General features: G+C 38.1%; 5 protein-coding genes, 1 non-coding gene and 1 pseudogene across 8 annotated transcripts in view; 2 read left to right on the forward strand and 5 right to left on the reverse strand.

Annotated features, from left to right (window-relative positions):
- On the forward strand, nucleotides 1243-2008 carry LOC105168965. The gene has a single exon (XM_011089199.2). It carries the CDS (start codon nucleotides 1352-1354, stop codon nucleotides 1841-1843), a length of 492 nt encoding a protein of 163 aa, XP_011087501.1. The 5' UTR covers nucleotides 1243-1351; the 3' UTR covers nucleotides 1844-2008.
- On the reverse strand, nucleotides 3874-4759 carry LOC105168966 (umecyanin-like). The gene is made up of 2 exons (XM_011089200.2): nucleotides 4474-4759; nucleotides 3874-4374 (listed from the first exon to the last, which is right to left on the reverse strand). The coding sequence occupies exons 1-2, from the start codon at nucleotides 4649-4651 to the stop codon at nucleotides 4088-4090; spliced, it is 465 nt and encodes a 154-aa protein (XP_011087502.1). The 5' UTR covers nucleotides 4652-4759; the 3' UTR covers nucleotides 3874-4087.
- On the reverse strand, nucleotides 5847-6954 carry LOC105169404 (annotated as a pseudogene).
- TRNAA-UGC lies at nucleotides 8119-8191 on the reverse strand. The gene has a single exon. It is a non-coding gene; the product is annotated as a tRNA-Ala (tRNA).
- Nucleotides 8313-11718, forward strand: LOC105168967 (pentatricopeptide repeat-containing protein At3g22690-like). Of its 2 annotated transcripts, XM_020695731.1 has the most exons (2): nucleotides 8313-8400; nucleotides 8858-11717. In XM_020695731.1, exon 2 carries the CDS (start codon nucleotides 8918-8920, stop codon nucleotides 10835-10837), a length of 1920 nt encoding a protein of 639 aa, XP_020551390.1. In that variant the 5' UTR covers nucleotides 8313-8400; nucleotides 8858-8917; the 3' UTR covers nucleotides 10838-11717. The 2 variants fall into 2 exon arrangements, with proteins under 2 accessions (XP_020551390.1, XP_011087503.1); XM_011089201.2 differs by having other exon boundaries at nucleotides 8313-11718.
- Nucleotides 12084-14900, reverse strand: LOC105168968 (putative pentatricopeptide repeat-containing protein At1g56570). 2 transcript variants are annotated; one of them, XM_011089202.2, is made up of 2 exons: nucleotides 14112-14900; nucleotides 12084-13800 (listed from the first exon to the last, which is right to left on the reverse strand). In XM_011089202.2, exons 1-2 carry the CDS (start codon nucleotides 14721-14723, stop codon nucleotides 12583-12585), a joined length of 1830 nt encoding a protein of 609 aa, XP_011087504.1. In that variant the 5' UTR covers nucleotides 14724-14900; the 3' UTR covers nucleotides 12084-12582. The 2 variants fall into 2 exon arrangements, with proteins under 2 accessions (XP_011087504.1, XP_011087505.1); XM_011089203.2 differs by having other exon boundaries at nucleotides 12084-13652; nucleotides 14084-14900.
- The window catches only part of LOC105168971 (alkaline/neutral invertase A, mitochondrial), a gene marked incomplete at its 5' end in the record, with an annotated part of 4163 nt that continues 2117 nt past the window's right edge, over nucleotides 15333-17378 (reverse strand). Inside the window, 3 exon segments of the mRNA XM_011089204.2 lie at nucleotides 15333-15982; nucleotides 16092-16140; nucleotides 16848-17341. Of these exon segments, the coding sequence (XP_011087506.2) occupies nucleotides 15656-15982; nucleotides 16092-16140; nucleotides 16848-17341 (870 nt within the window). The 3' untranslated portion in view covers nucleotides 15333-15655.

The following is a 17378-nucleotide window of genomic DNA, read 5'->3' on the forward strand; positions in this document are numbered from 1 at the left end:
ATATTGTAAATGAGTAAATTATTTCATTATGAAAAAAAAAATATAATAATTTACCCCATATGCTTTTTAAAATGAAGCAATTTACCTCTCTATTCAAGGAGATCAACAGAGGTAAATTGCTTCATTTTGAAAAATATTGAGAGGTTAATTGCTATTTTATTATTTCATAACAAGGTAATTTGCTTATTCGTAATATCACAAGAGAGTTGCTTGCATTTTTTTCTATTTCAAATTTATAATCATAATAAATTATGGTAATTAGTTCAATAGTTTATATACGATGAATCTTAATTTAATTTGAGTTGTGATAAATTCTCAAATTCATGTGTGTGAAGTATTTTTGAAATTCTTGGCACAAAAGAATTTCACTTGAATTTATATCATTTTATTTAAACTCAAATATACACAACAATATATGTTAACAAATCTACAACTGATTGGGTTGAAAGGAGAATTGTGCATCAAACTGTACAAAAAGGGAGAAGAAACCAGTCATTGCCGGAAATAAGGGCATGCTCCATGTGTGTTTAAAATATAAATATTAATTTTATAAATTAAATGCATATTATCATAAAGAATATTTTAAAATAATTCGAATATGTACCTAACAAAATTCAACTTCTACATATTTTCGATAATATATATATATATTCTTTTTATCCTGAAAGCCGTTTGAACTTTTAAAGGAGTCCAACTTTTTGAAAGATGGAAGTCTAGAAAACGGGATATTGAGAAATTATATACATGATAAATAAATTTAAATATTAAAAATTAAAAATAGCATATCATAAAGAGGTGAGATACTAAAAAACTCAGCTTCCTTAATAACAAAGTACAGATGTTTGCCTCTCCTCACTGACTTTCAATTCACAATTAATATTATTTACCTTAAGAAAAAATCTTATCCATCGTAAGGAAAATCTTATCTGATAATTACCCTCCCAAGATTTATTCCCATAATTGTGTCTGTCAAACATTCTAAATTAAATTTTCTATTTCGAATTATATTTTATTATTTTACTTTATTTACTATATACATCATGCATATATATATATATATTTTAAAATTAAATAAATAACATAACTATTGTACACATAATTTTTATAAAATAAAAAATCCAACCCAAAATTATTCTTGCTTACTTAATCCATAAGGTATTAAAAAAATATAGGGTATCTTGGAAATTATAGACCAAAATGAGGGCCAAATTTGCAGTCTCCCACCTATATATCATCCCCCCTCTCCATCCACTCTTCCCCACATCTCTCCAACTGCAATACGCATCATTTCAAACCAAAAATCAAGTGAGAAGAAGTGCCCAACCCCCCTTCCCACCTCACAATCATCAACATGTCTCTGATTACAGATGAAATCCGAAGCAGTGCCTCAGAAATGTATCGCGGAGATGCAATCTGCCAGGAAAAATCCAGGTTCTTGCTGACAGAAATGGGGTTACCGAACGGGCTGCTGCCATTGAAGGACATGGAGGAATGCGGGTACGTGAAGGAGACAGGATTTGTATGGCTGATACAGAAGAAGAAGTCGGAACACAAGTTCGAGAAGATCGGTCGGCCTGTGCAGTACGCAAGAGAGGTGACAGCGTATGTGGAGCCGAAGAGGATCAAGAAACTGACGGGCGTGAAGACCAAGGAGCTCCTCATGTGGGTTTCTCTTAGTGACATTTATCTTGATGACCCGCCCACCGGCAAGATCACGTTCAAGACCCCGACGGGCCTGTCCCGCTCCTTCCCGGTGGAGGCCTTCCAGCTCGAGGAGGAGCCGCCGGCCGTGAAGGAGGAGGTGAAGGTGAATGCGGCGGCTGTGGAAGTGAAGGAGGTGTAATAGTGTGAAAGTTAGAGCATAATTAGTGTTGGGAAGAAAATAATCACATCTGATTAGCTACCATGTTGTCTTTTTTATGTTAACTTGTTGTCTCTGCTTCTAATTACAATTTCTGTTATTAATAAGTTTTATTTCAAAGTGTTTCTTAAACCCTAGTTTTATATATTTTGTGTGGGAGATCATCAACCTTGTGGGGTTTTAACATTCACTTGATTCGTAGGATGAATTATGTTGGTCTTAAATTGATGTTTTTGTTTCTGGGATTGTGTATGAATGTTTACATTCATACATAGCTGAATTTGGCGGTGAAAGAGTCGATCTCCACATTACAAGAAAATTGCGGAATAGCAATAAAAAATACTTAGCGACTAATAAGTTAAATTTTCGTTATTAATTTTGATTTGTTAATTAGCACTAATGCTGATTTTATCATCAGATTGATGATGAAATTTCAGAATTTGGTGAGAATGGGAGTGATTGAGTGGCATATATATGAAGGGTAGACATGGGATGGGAGGTGTAGTACGTGGTGTGAAATGGTATAAAGAAAAGTTTAGAAAGGAGGTGGGGTTTGGTGGAAGCCATAGCCCCTCCTCCTCCTCCTCCTACTGCTCCTTACATAGTAGGAAACTCCGAAAACAGTTGTTAGAAGCAAGCAAGGAGTGTGAGTGAGTTGCTACGCCCCTTTGACAATCCAAGTGTGGCAGTGGCAGTTGCTCCATTCATTACCATCCAACTCTTCCTTCCTAAATGTCACAGTCACACGCTTCCAATCCCATAAATTCAGCCGCTTCATATTCATTCCCTTCACCATAAATATGTGTAATTCTCATTTCCACCTTTGTTTTTGCCACCCATCCGCGGTAGTTACTGCTCCATATGTGTAGTGGGTGAAATTGGGTCGGGTCAATCTGGATCAAGATTCAATTGGCATGATAACAAAATAGGATGGGAATAGGTTGGATCTGGGCTAGTCTCAGGTATCTAGACCTGGGATCGGCCCAGCCCAGCCCAATGGTTTAGGACCGTCTAGTTTGAAATTGGACCTGTTGGTGTGGCTAGTTCACCAACCCAGTTTGGCCAATTCTTTTGTTTTAATAATGCGTGGTATTCAATTTTTATTTATTTTCTTTAATGAAGGTGGGCTGTTTTTGAAATGAGTTTCTCCTACCCGACTAAGTTTGCAATTATGCTCGAGTCTTTTTCCCTCCGATTAACGGCCAAGTGCTTTTCACATACCTTCTGTCATATATTTTAACGGCAGAAGATGGAGGTGACCAACTCTGCATTCATTTTATCCACACTCCACCAATCTTAACCCAAGGTGGACTATCTTTAAAAACCCATCAAACACATGACTAATTTATAAATAGGTCTATCCTACGGGACAAAATTTGCAATTTTGCCAAGAGAAAAAGACTTGTTTTTGAGGCTCCTTGTCTTTCAACTTCTCTTCATGGGCTTGTATATAACAATGAGTGTATCAATAGTCAGGGTATCCAAATCTTTTGATTCCTCAACGATTCAATTAAATTCTGGATCAAGAGAATGAAGAATTTGTTTCAATTAATGGAACATTAATTGATCTTCTAGCATTTCACCATATTAATTGATTTCATGGATCTAACAATTTCATCTTAAGATAATATTGTCTCAAGGCGTACCTTTACCACATTATCTACTAGTTTGAAAGAATTGTGCAAAATCTTTCATGTTCGCTTGACAATTGATACACTTGAAACCTTCTCCAAAAACGTAGTCTATGAGTCTTTCGGAAGCTTGAGCCACAGCATGTGATGGCTTCTTCATTTGCTTATTGTTCCATCACCACTTTAATTATATCACTTTGTTGGCGAGAAAAGGAAAAATATACACTATACATTACATTCACCAAGAACACAACTTATCAATACAATATTCTTTGACTTTTCAAATGCATCTTGACTTTGGACTCTTCAAATGTAAGATAGATGGTTAAACTAATTAATACAACCCTTAATTTATATAATTAATTTAATTCTCAGCAAAAATATATAAGTAATTATTAATTTATTGGTTCCAATAAGTTTACATGAGAAAAATCAATCCTATTTATAGCGTAGGATTGTATTATTTACAATACAAGGAAATACCTACAAGACAAGACATCTAAGCGCTTATCAGGAGGAAGTTGAAGATTTCAAACAAATGTGACAAACAAGCGATCAAAACAATAATAGAAAATCCATTATACTAAGAGTAATTCTACAGAGAGATGAAGGCAGCCAGGGCTAGGAGAAGAGCGGACAAGGCACCAGTTTTGAGTACAGGGGCGGCAGCCGATGCTTCGGTTTGTATGGTGACCTTCTGGCCGAGACGGCAGTGGTTTTCGATGGTGCAAATGAAGTAGTGAGGAGCAGTGGAGTTGAGAGTGAAGGTGTAAGGACTAGTGGTTTGGATTGGAGTTAGAGCAGTGGTATTTGTTGCAGTGCAGTTGTCGTACCCCTCCTTTGTCACTTGAACTACATCGTGTGTTCCACTCCATCTAAATACTGCAAAAATTGTGATTTTGCGGAATACAGTTAGTTACTCCATGATAATCAAATAAGCCCAAAAATCAAAAGTGTGAAGGTGCTCATTAGAATACTGACTTATGTTGTCTCCGAGGTCAAAGTCTTCCTTGGCGGCCCAGGTTCTGTAGGCGACGTCCCCCAGCGGAGGAATAGTCCATCCCAGATTATCTCCCACGGTGTACGTATCGGCAGCGCATCCCGCGAACAGAGTGGCCACAGCCATCAACCACCCAATCAGCACCAGCTTGTTGCCCATTTTCCAATAATACTCTGTGTTCTAACAGGTCGCCTCTGCCTGCCCTGCTTTAAATCTTTCTTGATATGTATGCTAAATGGATGAAGAAAGTAGTAGGGTCTGATGTTTTGGTACGAGAGATGAGTACATATATAGAGAGAGAGGGAGCGTTTATGATGATGAATAGAGCAGGAAAAGTAGTTTGGTTTGAGGATTCAAACTACGCGTCTAACACTTGTAATTCTAGAGAGCCTGTGTCTGACTTGACTCCGTCAACTTGGAAACAAAGAAAAACTACTCTTTCACACAAATGTTTGTCCAATATGATCAGCTCAAGACAGAAGACAAAGCGGTACGGAGTATTGTCTTTTAAACCATTACTTAAACTTTTTGCAGAATTATGAAATACAATAAATGATAAATTAAATCACTAAGAAATCATAAATAAAGAAATAATAGTTAATATTAATAAGGAACTTAGATGATAATAAATTCAAAATAATAAATTTTGAAAAAATAAATAAAATAATAATAATTTTTAGAGTTCTATAAATATAAAAATGTTATTAGAATAGTTAGTTTAGAAGAATAAAATAAAATTTATATACCATGCATTATTATTATAAAAAAAAAATGGCCCAGCAAGTCTAGCTCAGGACCAAGTGGTCCTCGGCTGAGCTGGTCCTAAATTTTAATACCTAGGCCTGGATCGACCCGGTCCCAAGTGAGACTGGGCCAACCCAGTCCATTTTTTTATTAGTTCAAATCGATTTTAGGCCGGACTAGCCCAACTCGGCCCACTGTGCATCTTGACCTAAAATGGTTGATAGAGCATAAATCATTGGAAAATGAATGCATATATTTTTTTCATCACAAATTTTGAAAGAGAAAGTAAAAGAGAACAAATAATTGTGTTAATTACACTTAAACATTCTCTAAAAATATCAATTTATCCTTTTTTATAAAAAAAATTGAAATTATAGTTATATTTTTTAAAAAAATTCTGTATTTATACGTGACTCTCTTATGTTAGGATTTGATTTTCTAGGATTTAAATTGCTCTTAATCGATTTTATTATTTTTGTCTACGTCACTCGTGTGAATGTGTAGTTACGTAAACTATTAATTCTAAGCATAATTATATATCAATTTATCGATTCAAAGCATATATTAAGCCAAATTCACGTAGCCGGTATCAAATGCATGGTTCGTTAGAGGTGATTACACTTCGTTGTTTTTCAGTGTTTTCCCAACATCAATGACGAACCGGTACTTGACATCGGCTTTCGCCAGCCGCTACATCGTTGTATTCACATAATCCATCGGAATTATCTCTTATCACACACTATATTATGCTTCGCTGCGAAATCAATCATCTCCGGCGTCTCTTTCAGCCCCCCCATTATGCTCCCCGCCACCGTCTTCCACGCCAGAGTGATTGAAAACACCGACAACTCAAGCGGCTTCTCCGGCGACCCAACCACGATCAGCTTCCCGTGTGGCTTCAGCAAGCTTAACAACGGCGCCAGTGTGTGAACTGCAGAAACAGTGTCGTAATCCCGTCTAAAGTCCAGGCCGCAACTTGCATTTCCTGCAGCGTGCAGCTGATCACAAATCCGTCGGGGGCGAGGCTCTCCATGGCTTCCTTTTTCTTACCGATGGAGGTACTGATCACCCCGGCGACGTGGCCCAGCTCGCCAAGCCTGATAGCTCCGATGTGGTGGCCCTAGTATCTTATCGGGCTGTAAGTGGTGATCCCAGCGCAAAGCAAGGGAGCTCCCTTATCCATGTAGAAGTCTTCGGGCCAGCGAATAATGAAATTTTCGTCCACCACCATGACGTCGGAGTAACCGCTGTAGGTGACGGTGCCGTCGGGCTGAATGCTGTTGTAAGTTAAAACGAGTTTGGGACAGTAAATTCTCGAGATTGTTGACACATTGATCGCAGCATCTGCAGGAATCGACCAGGCACACTGCACCCACTTTGTCCCCGACCCGAAATTTCTGGACCTTGGACCCGACTTGAGTTACTTTTCCGAACATCTCATGGCCGGGTACGAGCGGGTGGTGGGAGGAGCCCCAGTCATTCTTGACTGTGTGAAGATTCGAGTAGCAGATCCCAAAATACAGTACTTTGAACTGCACGCCGCGGTCGCGAGTGGGGCGTCTAGAGAAGGCGAAAGGAGAGAGAAGTCCAGACGAGTCTCTAGCGGCCCACCCGCAAGCCTTCACTGAGTCTGTGGCCATTGGCGACAACTCTTGTTTGTTCTGGATCTCGAACAATAAATTGAAACAAGTATAGCAATTGATATCCCTTTAATTGATGTCTCTCTCTATGTATATGGAACAGTAGTAGTAGTCCGGCAGCGATTTACTCAAGAAAAGGGCAAATGGGATGCCTAACATTTCTGATTAGCCACGTAAAATGACACTTATTATTGAAGTAAAATAGCATCTTATATGTTGGTAGTGTTTGAACTTATAATTTTGAAGTTATGGGATTTCAACTTTATCAATTAAACTAAATCTCATTAACATTATGCCACTGAATTTTTTGGTACTAATGTGTGCCCTAACATTCACTTGAGTGTATCCAAAATTGACCGGGGTATATTGTATCCACTTGAAAAAAGATATAAATAAATCTCCCAACAACACTGAAATACCACTGTAGTCCTGGATCGATGTTTTTCTATCTCAAGTCGAATTGCTGATTCAATTCGCTCTAATGACCCAACATCTAGATATAGATCCTCTGATAACTCATGATTTGATATAATACCACGTGGACCAACAAGTGGGTACATTTAACCTTATAAATATCTTCATCCATAGCATATATAGCAGGACACATTTATTACTTACTACCTCATTTACTACTTGAGATTATCATTTATCATCTAGAACTTAAACTGACTTAAGTATCAGAAGATTTTCACTGGGGACCATCTAAACTAACCTAACATGATTTTCTTTGTTCAGGTACAACCAAACATTTTAAATAATCATATAGAATTGTGGGCCACCATCCCTTGGGAGATCGCAAAATCAATTCAGATAAAAAATAAATTAATTAATTTTAGAAATATATTTCAATGGCACAAATGTAAAGATTAAAAAAAATTAAAGAATTGATATAACTGAAATAAATAGAGAAAACATATGAAGGGTAATTAAATCAGGGATCATTATTATTTGAAAATAAAAAATAAAAAATAAAAAAAAAAACTGGATTTGAGAAAACAATGAAAAGAGAAATTAATAGAATGTTAAATATTAACTAGTTTAGGTTTTGAATGAAGTAGCAGGTGATGAGGGTGAGGAAGAGCTGAGCTGAGCAGGCGAATACGGGGAGTGGAAGAAGGGATGGGCGCCACGCCAGCAATGAGAATACATTTTAGAAAGAAAGAAAGAAAGAGAGCAAGATTTGAGTCTGACGGGTAGGGATTGATATTGGGACTCGGCTCCAAAACAAGGAATAAAAAAGGATGGAGATGCGGGGGATCGAACCCCGTGCCTCTCGCATGCAAAGCGAGCGCTCTACCATTTGAGCTACATCCCCACACTTTACGTAAGCTTCTGCTTTAATCAAATGACTTGGTACACATTCATCAGTCATCGCAATGCAAGTCTTTGTACAAGTATTGTTGGGTTCAACTCAATCCTTAACGGTTTTATTTGAAAAAACTCCTCACAAGAGAGAGGAAGATTAAGCTCTTTGCACGGTAGAAACAGAATCAATACTATCCAACATCACCTTGTAAATTCAGTGTATGAATTCAACTCAACTATTTCATTTGCCTCATCAACTGCGTGTATGAGTTCAGCAAAACTAACTGCATTTTGGGCTATTAGATCATCTGTTAACCAAAAACCCATTTCAAGAGCCACCATAAATTGCTCAAATTTGGACGGTTTGTTCTTGCAATGCCGAAATATCAAGCTCTTAAATCAGATTTTGTGTCAAATGATATGCACTGGGCTAATCAAGGACACTTATGCTGCTAGCAGAATCCTCAAGTTTTCTATTGAGTTACCCTTCGTTCACAGTGATTATTCTTACAAAATCTTTACAATCATTCAGGACCCAAATGGGTTCATTTGGAATACTATGTTGAGAGCCTTTGTGCAAAGTAACAGGGCGCAAGATTCAATGTTTTTGTACAAATCCATGTTAAAGAATAGTTTTTTATGCATTGATAATTATACTTATCCCATCTTGATTCAGGGCTGCTCTCTCAGTTCCTCCGAGTTCGAGGGGAGAGAGGTGCATGATCATGTTGTGAAAATGGGATTTGAGAGTGATGTTTATGTGGTGAACAATTTGATCAATATGTATAGTGTGTGTGGGCACGTGGGTGATTCTAGAAAGGTGTTTGATGAAAGTCCCGTGCTGGATTTGGTTTCTTGGAATTCGATGTTGGCTGGATATGTTTTAGGGGGAAGTGTTGATGAGGCAACATTATTCTATGCTCAGATGCCTAGAAAGAATGTCATTGCGTCGAATTCTATGATTGTGCTGTTGGGTAAGAGTGGCAGGGTGACTGAGGCGCATCAATTGTTCAATGAGCTGGAGGAGAAGGATTTGGTATCATGGACTGCATTGATTTCTAGTTACGAGCAGAATGGTATGTATGAAGAGGCTTTGGATCTGTTCTTAAAAATGTTTAACAATGGAATTAGTGTAGATGAGGTGGTCGTTGTAGCCGTGATTTCAGCTTGTGCACATTTATCTAGTTTCAGAATAGGAAAATTGGTACATGGCTTGGCTGTAAGAGTTGGATTTGAATCTTATGTAAATCTTCAAAATTCTTTGATTCAAATGTATTCCAGATGTGATGATGTGTCGGCTGCGGAGAAATTATTTACTCAAAGCTGTTTCTTGGACATAATATCTTGGAATTCTATGATATCTGGATACATCAAATGTGGATTGGTCGAGAAGGCTAGGGAATTATTTGATAACATGCCTGCGAAGGATGTTGTGTCATGGAGTTCAATGATATCTGGTTATGCCCAACTAGATAAGTTTCATGAGACTTTAGCATTATTTCATGATATGCAGCGCGAAGGTGTTAAGCCCGATGAAACCACCTTGGTCAGTGTGCTTTCAGCTTGCACTCAACTTGCTGCCCTTGATCAAGGGAAGTGGTTAGATGCTTACATACGGAAGAATGGGCTCAAGGTGAATATAATTCTTGGTACAACTCTAATTAACATGTATATGAAATGCGGAAGTGTGGAAAATGCCTTGGAGGTTTTCCATGGGATGGAGGAAAAGGGAGTTTCTTCATGGAATGCTTTGATTCTTGGCTTGGCTATGAATGGAAAGGTAGAAAAGTCACTTGAGATGTTTGAAGAGATGAAGAAAAGTAGGGTGATCCCAAATGAAATCACCTTTGTATCGGTTCTTGGTGCTTGCAGACATATGGGTCTGGTAGAAGAGGGGCGCCGATACTTTGATTCTATGGTAAAGGTGTACAACATTGAACCTAACATTAAACACTATGGATGTTTAGTTGATCTTCTTGCACGCAGAGGGCTGCTCAAGGAAGCAGAGGAACTAATTGACACCATGCCAATGGCACCAGATGTTGCTACTTGGGGTGCTTTGCTTGGAGCTTGCAAGAAACACGGCGACAAGGAAATGGGAGAGAGAATAGGGAGGAAACTCATTGAACTTCAGCCTGAGCATGATGGCTTCCACGTTCTATTGTCCAATATATATGCTTCTAAAGGTAACTGGGCCAATGTTCTAGAGATCAGAGGGATCATGACACGACATGGTGTGGTTAAAACTCCAGGGTGCAGTATTATTGAAGCCAATGGTGTTGTTCATGAGTTCCTTGCTGGAGACAGATCACATCCTCAAATTAAGGAAATAGAGGGGATGTTGGATGAAATGGTCCGGAGATTAAAGAGGCTGGGTTATGCACCTGGTACAAATGAGGTTCTACTTGATATTGATGAAGAGGAGAAAGAAACTAATCTCTTCAGACACAGTGAGAAGCTTGCAATTGCCTTTGGTCTGTTAGCAACTACTGCACCCACACCAATAAGAATTATTAAGAATTTAAGAATCTGTAGCGATTGTCATGTGGCAGCAAAGCTGGTCTCTAAAGCTTTTGATCGTGAAATTGTTGTTAGGGATCGGCACCGATTTCACCATTTGAAGCATGGTTCTTGTTCTTGTATGGATTATTGGTAGCAGAATATCATACAACAATTGAAAAAAGAAAACACATGAAATGATGTCATGACAAGTGGTCATTACGTCCGTGTGCTTTGCAAGTCTGTGCAACACGGTTGTACAAGTTAACAGAGTTGTTCCAAATTGATTCAGAAGCAGCTTTGTTTTCTGAGCCTAATCAGAAGAGCACCTATGACAAGCGCTCATCTTTGGCTTTAGCCTTTCAATTAACTTTGAAGTTGCGGTCGGCCGTCCAATCCAATCGAAGGTAGCCACCTTAAAGGCTGTCTTTGAGTCATTGGCACAGTTCTTCACTTCTATGTACATCATTCTGTTGTTTATTGTGTTACATCAAGATATTAATATCTTTGCCAAGCATTGTTTTCTGGGAGACGATTGAGGATAAGTAGCACTCACTTCTGAACCACTTTCTAAGATTGAAGGAGATTGTCTCAAATCAGAAATTAGGAGAATTCCAGTCCATAGGCCACTTCTCATAAGTGTAGCACTGGAGATGCTCCTTGCTGGTTTTCAAGTTCCCATTTTCTTGTTCTCAACTTCCGATTTTTCAGACTTGTCACAGAACACGTGGTAATCAGCAGCAAGATGCAAGCGATATTTGCAGCCATGAACCTGCTCTTGGCAGATTAGAGCAATGATATTATCTAATAGGCTCCATCTTGTAATCATCTGAACAGTTGCCCATCATGCCTTAACTTTTTGTTTTCTGGTTGTTTCCTTTGTGAAGCAATCAGCCTATTGTCTAAGGTGTTTCTCTTTACTTGTAAATCCCTTTGGTTTCTTGATGAAGTCCATACATTAAGTTGATACACTCTTACAGGTTCAAGTTTCATTCTACACTTGAATGTTGATCTTATGGAATCAAACTTCGTAGCATTACTTTTTTTCCCCCTTTCTAAGATTCAAGAATTTGTAATAGGAGTTTAGATCAACGAAACAACTGAATGCAATCATTCAGATTATGGAAAATAAAGCCTCTTTAAAAAGTTATACATCCATTTTAGTTACACTCAGTTGCAGCTCCAGATCATAGAAAAAATCCTAAAGAATCCAGCCAAATTCACTTGGTTGCCCAGATGTCATATTCCCAGCCAAGCTAAAAAGTTTCCCAGTCATTTCACTAGTGAATCACAATAATTTATCATTTCCAAACATGCAACCAGTTATAAGGATACTGTCAAAAATTGTTATCTTTTCTTTAAACTAAATTAAAAGATAACAAACAGATGCAGGAACTCCTCTTTTGACAGAACCAAAAGCAATTGCACTGGCTCCATAGGAGACTTGAACAAGTTTATAACGCATGACATTGTCTTTGATGCATCTCAGCAGGGTTGAATGATGTAAATTAGTCACATTGTTGCTTCATTGTGGTACTGTCAATTATACAATACTAACCAGAAAAAGAGTGAAAACTTGCTTATTCGTTTACAACATAAAAACAAAAATCCGCAGTTAGATTCAGTGCGTAGTTGAGTGCTGGCGTCCCATCCTGAATGTTCATAGATATGCTGAAATTCCTTCTTTTCTGACCACCACTTGAAACCTTAATTCAGGGAAAGGTATTATCAGCCACCAGAATGAATGAATGAAAGAATGGATATGTATTCCTCGGAATAACCATAAACATTTTGAGCGTCCTTTCGCTCCAAGAAGAACCAAAAATTTTCTGTTATCCTTGGTAATATGGCCTTCTATGCTTAATATCAGTTCTTGTTCAAGCCACTGATCTCACATGTTTCCTAATCAGGCTCCTCATTTTCTAAATCATGTATTAAGCATTGTAAGTCAGGATTATATCCTGCTTCTTTCATGTGCAGGCCCAGCATATCTATTGCTTCATAGACCCACACAATATGGACACCCAACTTATCTCCTGCAACAAAACTATAGGTCTGGTTCCTCACCTCAATCCAACTTCTCCCTGCCTCTTTCTTATTTCCCGTTCCTTTTAATAATTTTCTTATCCTAGCAAAATCTCCCCACTTCCCATCAGCTGCATATATGCTGGACAATGCTAGGTATGTCCCTGCAACACTTGGCCTCGAGTCTAATACCCTGCTTGCAGCTAACTTCCCCAATTCTGCAAGCTTATGTGCTTTGCAAGCTCCAAGAAATGCTCCCCAAACAGATTCATCAGGCATAAATGGCATAGCTTCTATCAGCTGATATGCTTCCTTAACTCGCCCAGCACGGCCTAGCAAATCCACAATACACCCATAAATCTCTTGATCTGGGGTTATATTGTAACTATGAACCATCATTTTGAAGTACTGTAAACCCTCATCAACAAGTCCAGCATGACTACAAGCATTCAGAACTGCAACAAACACAATCCGATCAGGCCTAACTCCAGATGCAACCATTTTATCAAACAAGTCAACAGCTTCCTTTCCATGCCCATGGCTACCATATCCGACCATCATAGAGGTCCATGAAACAACATTCTTATCATGCATTTCATTGAAGATTTTGCATGAATTCATGATGCTTCCACACTTAGCATACATGTCAATCAAAGCGTTGGCCACTCCTAGGTCGTCTCCATGGCCTCTCCTAATTATCCCTCCATGAATCTGTTCCCCAACCCCCAGAACTGCCATGTTAGCTACTGCCGCTATAACAGATGTGAACGTGAAGCAATTTGGGGTGAGACCTTCAAACTCCAAGCTTGAGTAGAGGTTGAGGGCCTCGTATGGATCTGACTTCTCATATCCTGCAATCATTGTGTTCCATGTGATTATATCTTTTTCTGTCATTCCATGAAAGCATTGATCTGCTTCACTCAAACCAATACACCTGCAGTACATGTCTAAAACAGAATTCATTACAGGAATGCTGGATTCAAACCCACGCTTGAATACTGTAGCATGTATCTGCTTGCCATACGCTTGTGAGCCAATTGAAGAACAAGCTCTAATAGCAATTGAAACGTTAAAAGGATTTAGTTCAGCCCCATCCTGTTGGCATAAATAGATGAGAGAGCATGTAAAGTAAGACAAAGCAACAATTTTTAGATCAAAGCCCGAATTATGCTTATTCCTCAGAACACAACCTTGTTTATATGTAAAAGCAGTTAAAATCTCATGCAAGAACCTAACTCGTGTTTGGTAATAAAAATGCCTGCAAGAACTTATAGTGTGTGATGATGTCGTGACTTATCAAGATTTTTGCACCCAAATCCTCTGCTATGGGCATTTCTTCTTTTGCAATATAGGAATCTAAAAAATCACAAAAACTTACGAGTTCCAAGTCCAGTTAGTTTGCATACCAGTAACATTTCCCTGAAAACCCGGAGCCCACCATGCCCATCTCCCAGGTGAGTGTAAGCAGCAATCAAAGTAGTCCATGACACCGAGTTCTTAACTCCAATCTCCTCAAAAACAGCACAGGCTCTATCCATACCATCGCAGCACATGCCATACATGTCCATAAGCGCATTCCTGACATAAATGCTCCCAAGCACCCCATGCTTAAGCGCCAAGCCGTGTACCAACGCGCCACAAGAAAGGGAACCCATGCTCTTACATGCTTTGAGCACACTAGAGAAGGTATACTCATTAGGCTTCACATCTTCTTCATCCCTCAGCATCTCACGGAACATGGTCCACGCGTTCACGTGCAGATTGCATGAGGTGAACCCATTTATCATGGCCGACCAAGCAACCACATCCCTCTCAGGCATTTCGTCGAACAAAGTACGAGCTTCTCTGACCAGGCCCGTCTCGAAGTACGATTTGATGACATTAGTTGCCAGGAATGAAGGAGGTTTCGGTACAAAAGGCGGGCTAAAAAGGATCGAGGAGTTCAGCGTGCGATAATGAGTAGAATTGTGAGTCCTTGGAGTAAGATGAGGTATATTAACAAGTTTCCTTGATATCATTTCCAATGCATAAGGCTAAAATCAAGCAATTGAACTGGAAAAGATGATTCTTTAATAGAACTCAAAAGAGAAAGGCTTTAGCTTTTCATTATGTGAGAAGAAATTCAGGAAAGCATAGCAATACTTCATCCATCATCAAAGAGTTTGACTGCAATCCCACACATGGCAATATATATATATATATATATATATATATTACTATTGTTCTCCAAAGATAATGATAAAAATCACTGCATCTCTGTGACAAATGTAAAACACACAAATTAATTAAAAAAAATGTAAAACAAAAAGAACCCTTGTTTAATCTTTGTTTCTCATTCTCAAATTTCAATTTTCAAACAAGTAACTAGAACAAAAACATGTATATTTATACGTATTTTATTAAAAATATTTTTACAATCATTCTCATCTCAATTAATTTATACAAATTTTTCTAGCACTAACTTAAAAAAATAATATTATATTCTTTTCATAATCATTGAAATGATAACGAAAAATAAAACTATTATGTTCGCCCAAATGCAAAAATATATTAATGTATTACTCATCGACCTATCTGAACATATATTTTATTTCGAAGAAAAAGTATATACAAAGTAAAAACGCACATTTCGGTCGAGAACTCAACATTAAGAATAAAAAGATAAAAGAAATAAATGTAGGTTAAGTGTTTACATTTACCTAGAGCTATTAAAAGCTGATATATTAGTGCACAAACAGAAAAACTAAAAGGCCAACCGTACAAAATTTGAGAAGGCCACAAAAGAATGCAATCTAATTTCATTTCCTATGATATGCTATATATATATATATATATATATCTTGAAGAGTAAAAGTTAAGTATTTACAACTACGTGTGAAACCAACTTGATCAAACACCAATCATCTATACAGCAAAATGGTGCATTTTCTTTCAAAGAATTGATGCGAAATCAAACAAGAATCTGAGACTTGGCGAGCCGGCGGGAGCACTTTTTGCGGCTGGAGTTGCTCAGGGCGCAGACACAGATTTCAAGAAGATCATAGTCTTCTTCCCAGAATAAAAGGGAAGCCATATTCGGGTTCTCCAACAGCAGCTTTGACGTCAGGTATCCGGCTACAGACCATGTCTGGTATAGTCGGGCCTGCTTTCCTATGAACTTGCCATTGCGCGTGTCATAGTATTCAGGCCAGCGATCGAGAGGTAGCCTTCTTTCGGCTATGTCAATTGCCTTCTTTGCCAGATCTGTTCGACCCATTTTCATGCATGCCAATGTGAACTGAGAGAGCAAAAGGAGGAAAGGGGAGGAGATATTGTCAAGAAGGTACTGAGCAATGATCTTCATGAATTTAAAGGTAAAACAATTTAGTTCCTCAGAGTCATCTTACCTGCCACAACAGTGTTGGCCAAGACCCCCCATTATGATATGACCAAGGTCTGCAGATGTCCATCAAGTAACATTCAGAGAATTAGATTTTTTACTTACAATTGGTATAATCACATACACCACGTATGTACTCAATTTTGCAAAATTATCTCGACACTTCTTGCAGTCCTGTTTTATACACGACATTTCCCCTTATCATTCGTGCTTCGGGCAAAATCAATAATGCAAATAATAGTGTGTGGTATACCTAAATTTGTGTGCAATTAATTTAAAACATAAATAATAAAATTATTACTTTCTAAAATATATAATTTAGTTAAATAAATAAAAAAAAAATATCAAAAGATAGAGGTTGTGACTCGTTATTGAGAAAAAAGTGGGGGTAGAAAAAAAAACACGGAAGTCAAGAGAGAGAAAAAAAATGGGGTTCAGAAAAGGGGAAAAGAACTGCGAAAATAATTTAAAAGATTAAGAAAATGGCAGACCAAAAAAAATTTTAGACACCAAAGAACTGCTCTCCAATTATAATACTTTGGAGCTCTCCAATTATAATAAAGTATAGATGATGCATGTTGTGCAGGTGATTATTATTTCTAAAGCCATTCGATGTTTTTGTAACATGGCTAAACCTCATGCGGCGTCACATGAAATTATCCTTCAAAATTTAGTAGCAACCTTGGGATGTTCTATCTATGTGAACAATGGAGAGAAATATAAACGGTATGGAGCACTGAATAAACTTCATTTAGGCACTTACGTATTCTTTGGATCACATCCAGTGATTATTCGCCAATCCTCAGACTCCAAAGCAGGGAAGCATATTTTAAGAGGCATCTGAGCGATCAGATCATCCCATTTAGCTTCGATGAGATTCAATATAGCCTCGTTTTGTTTTGGAGTACCCAGAGATGATACTATGGACCAGAGATTTCCGAGCGTGAAGAACCTAAAATCCATGTGAGCTGGCTGCAGGTTGCCAATAAGATAACCGCCTTCCTCAGGAATCCAATGCATTAACCAATGAGGAATTTGTTCGGGATATATATTGAACTTGTTAGTGGCTTCTGTGGAATACTCCTCAGTCTTGTAACGGTAGATTTCATTGATTTTCTTCAGATCAACCCAGTAATATTCTCTGATGTGAAACGACAATGCACTGAGTCTGTTATTGATGGCTCTCACCAAATTCTTTGATCCATCATCCAATGCAAGCATCTCCCGTGCACATCGAAGAGCCGAGTAAAATAAGGACTACAGAACAAAAACAATGTCACATTCTGATTAGTAC

The sequence above is a fragment of the Sesamum indicum genome, linkage group LG8 (genome assembly GCF_000512975.1).
Source record: "Sesamum indicum cultivar Zhongzhi No. 13 linkage group LG8, S_indicum_v1.0, whole genome shotgun sequence".
NCBI classification, from domain to species: Eukaryota; Viridiplantae; Streptophyta; class Magnoliopsida; order Lamiales; family Pedaliaceae; genus Sesamum; species Sesamum indicum.

What these genes read in the sequence shown, in the direction of transcription:
- LOC105168966 (XM_011089200.2), bottom strand. Translation starts at nt 4,651, where the DNA reads ATGGGCAACAAGCTGGTGCTGATTGGGTGGTTGATGGCTGTGGCCACT. An exon ending in TGACCTCGGAGACAACATAA is followed by an intron (nt 4,375 to 4,473) that starts GTCAGTATTCTA and finishes CAATTTTTGCAG; the next exon opens with TATTTAGATGGAGTGGAACA.
- LOC105168967 (XM_011089201.2), top strand. Translation starts at nt 8,447, where the DNA reads ATGAGTTCAGCAAAACTAACTGCATTTTGGGCTATTAGATCATCTGTT.
- LOC105168968 (XM_011089202.2), bottom strand. Translation starts at nt 14,723, where the DNA reads ATGATATCAAGGAAACTTGTTAATATACCTCATCTTACTCCAAGGACT. An exon ending in TTTTCAGGGAAATGTTACTG is followed by an intron (nt 13,801 to 14,111) that starts GTATGCAAACTA and finishes TTATGCCAACAG; the next exon opens with GATGGGGCTGAACTAAATCC.
- LOC105168965 (XM_011089199.2), top strand. Translation starts at nt 1,352, where the DNA reads ATGTCTCTGATTACAGATGAAATCCGAAGCAGTGCCTCAGAAATGTAT.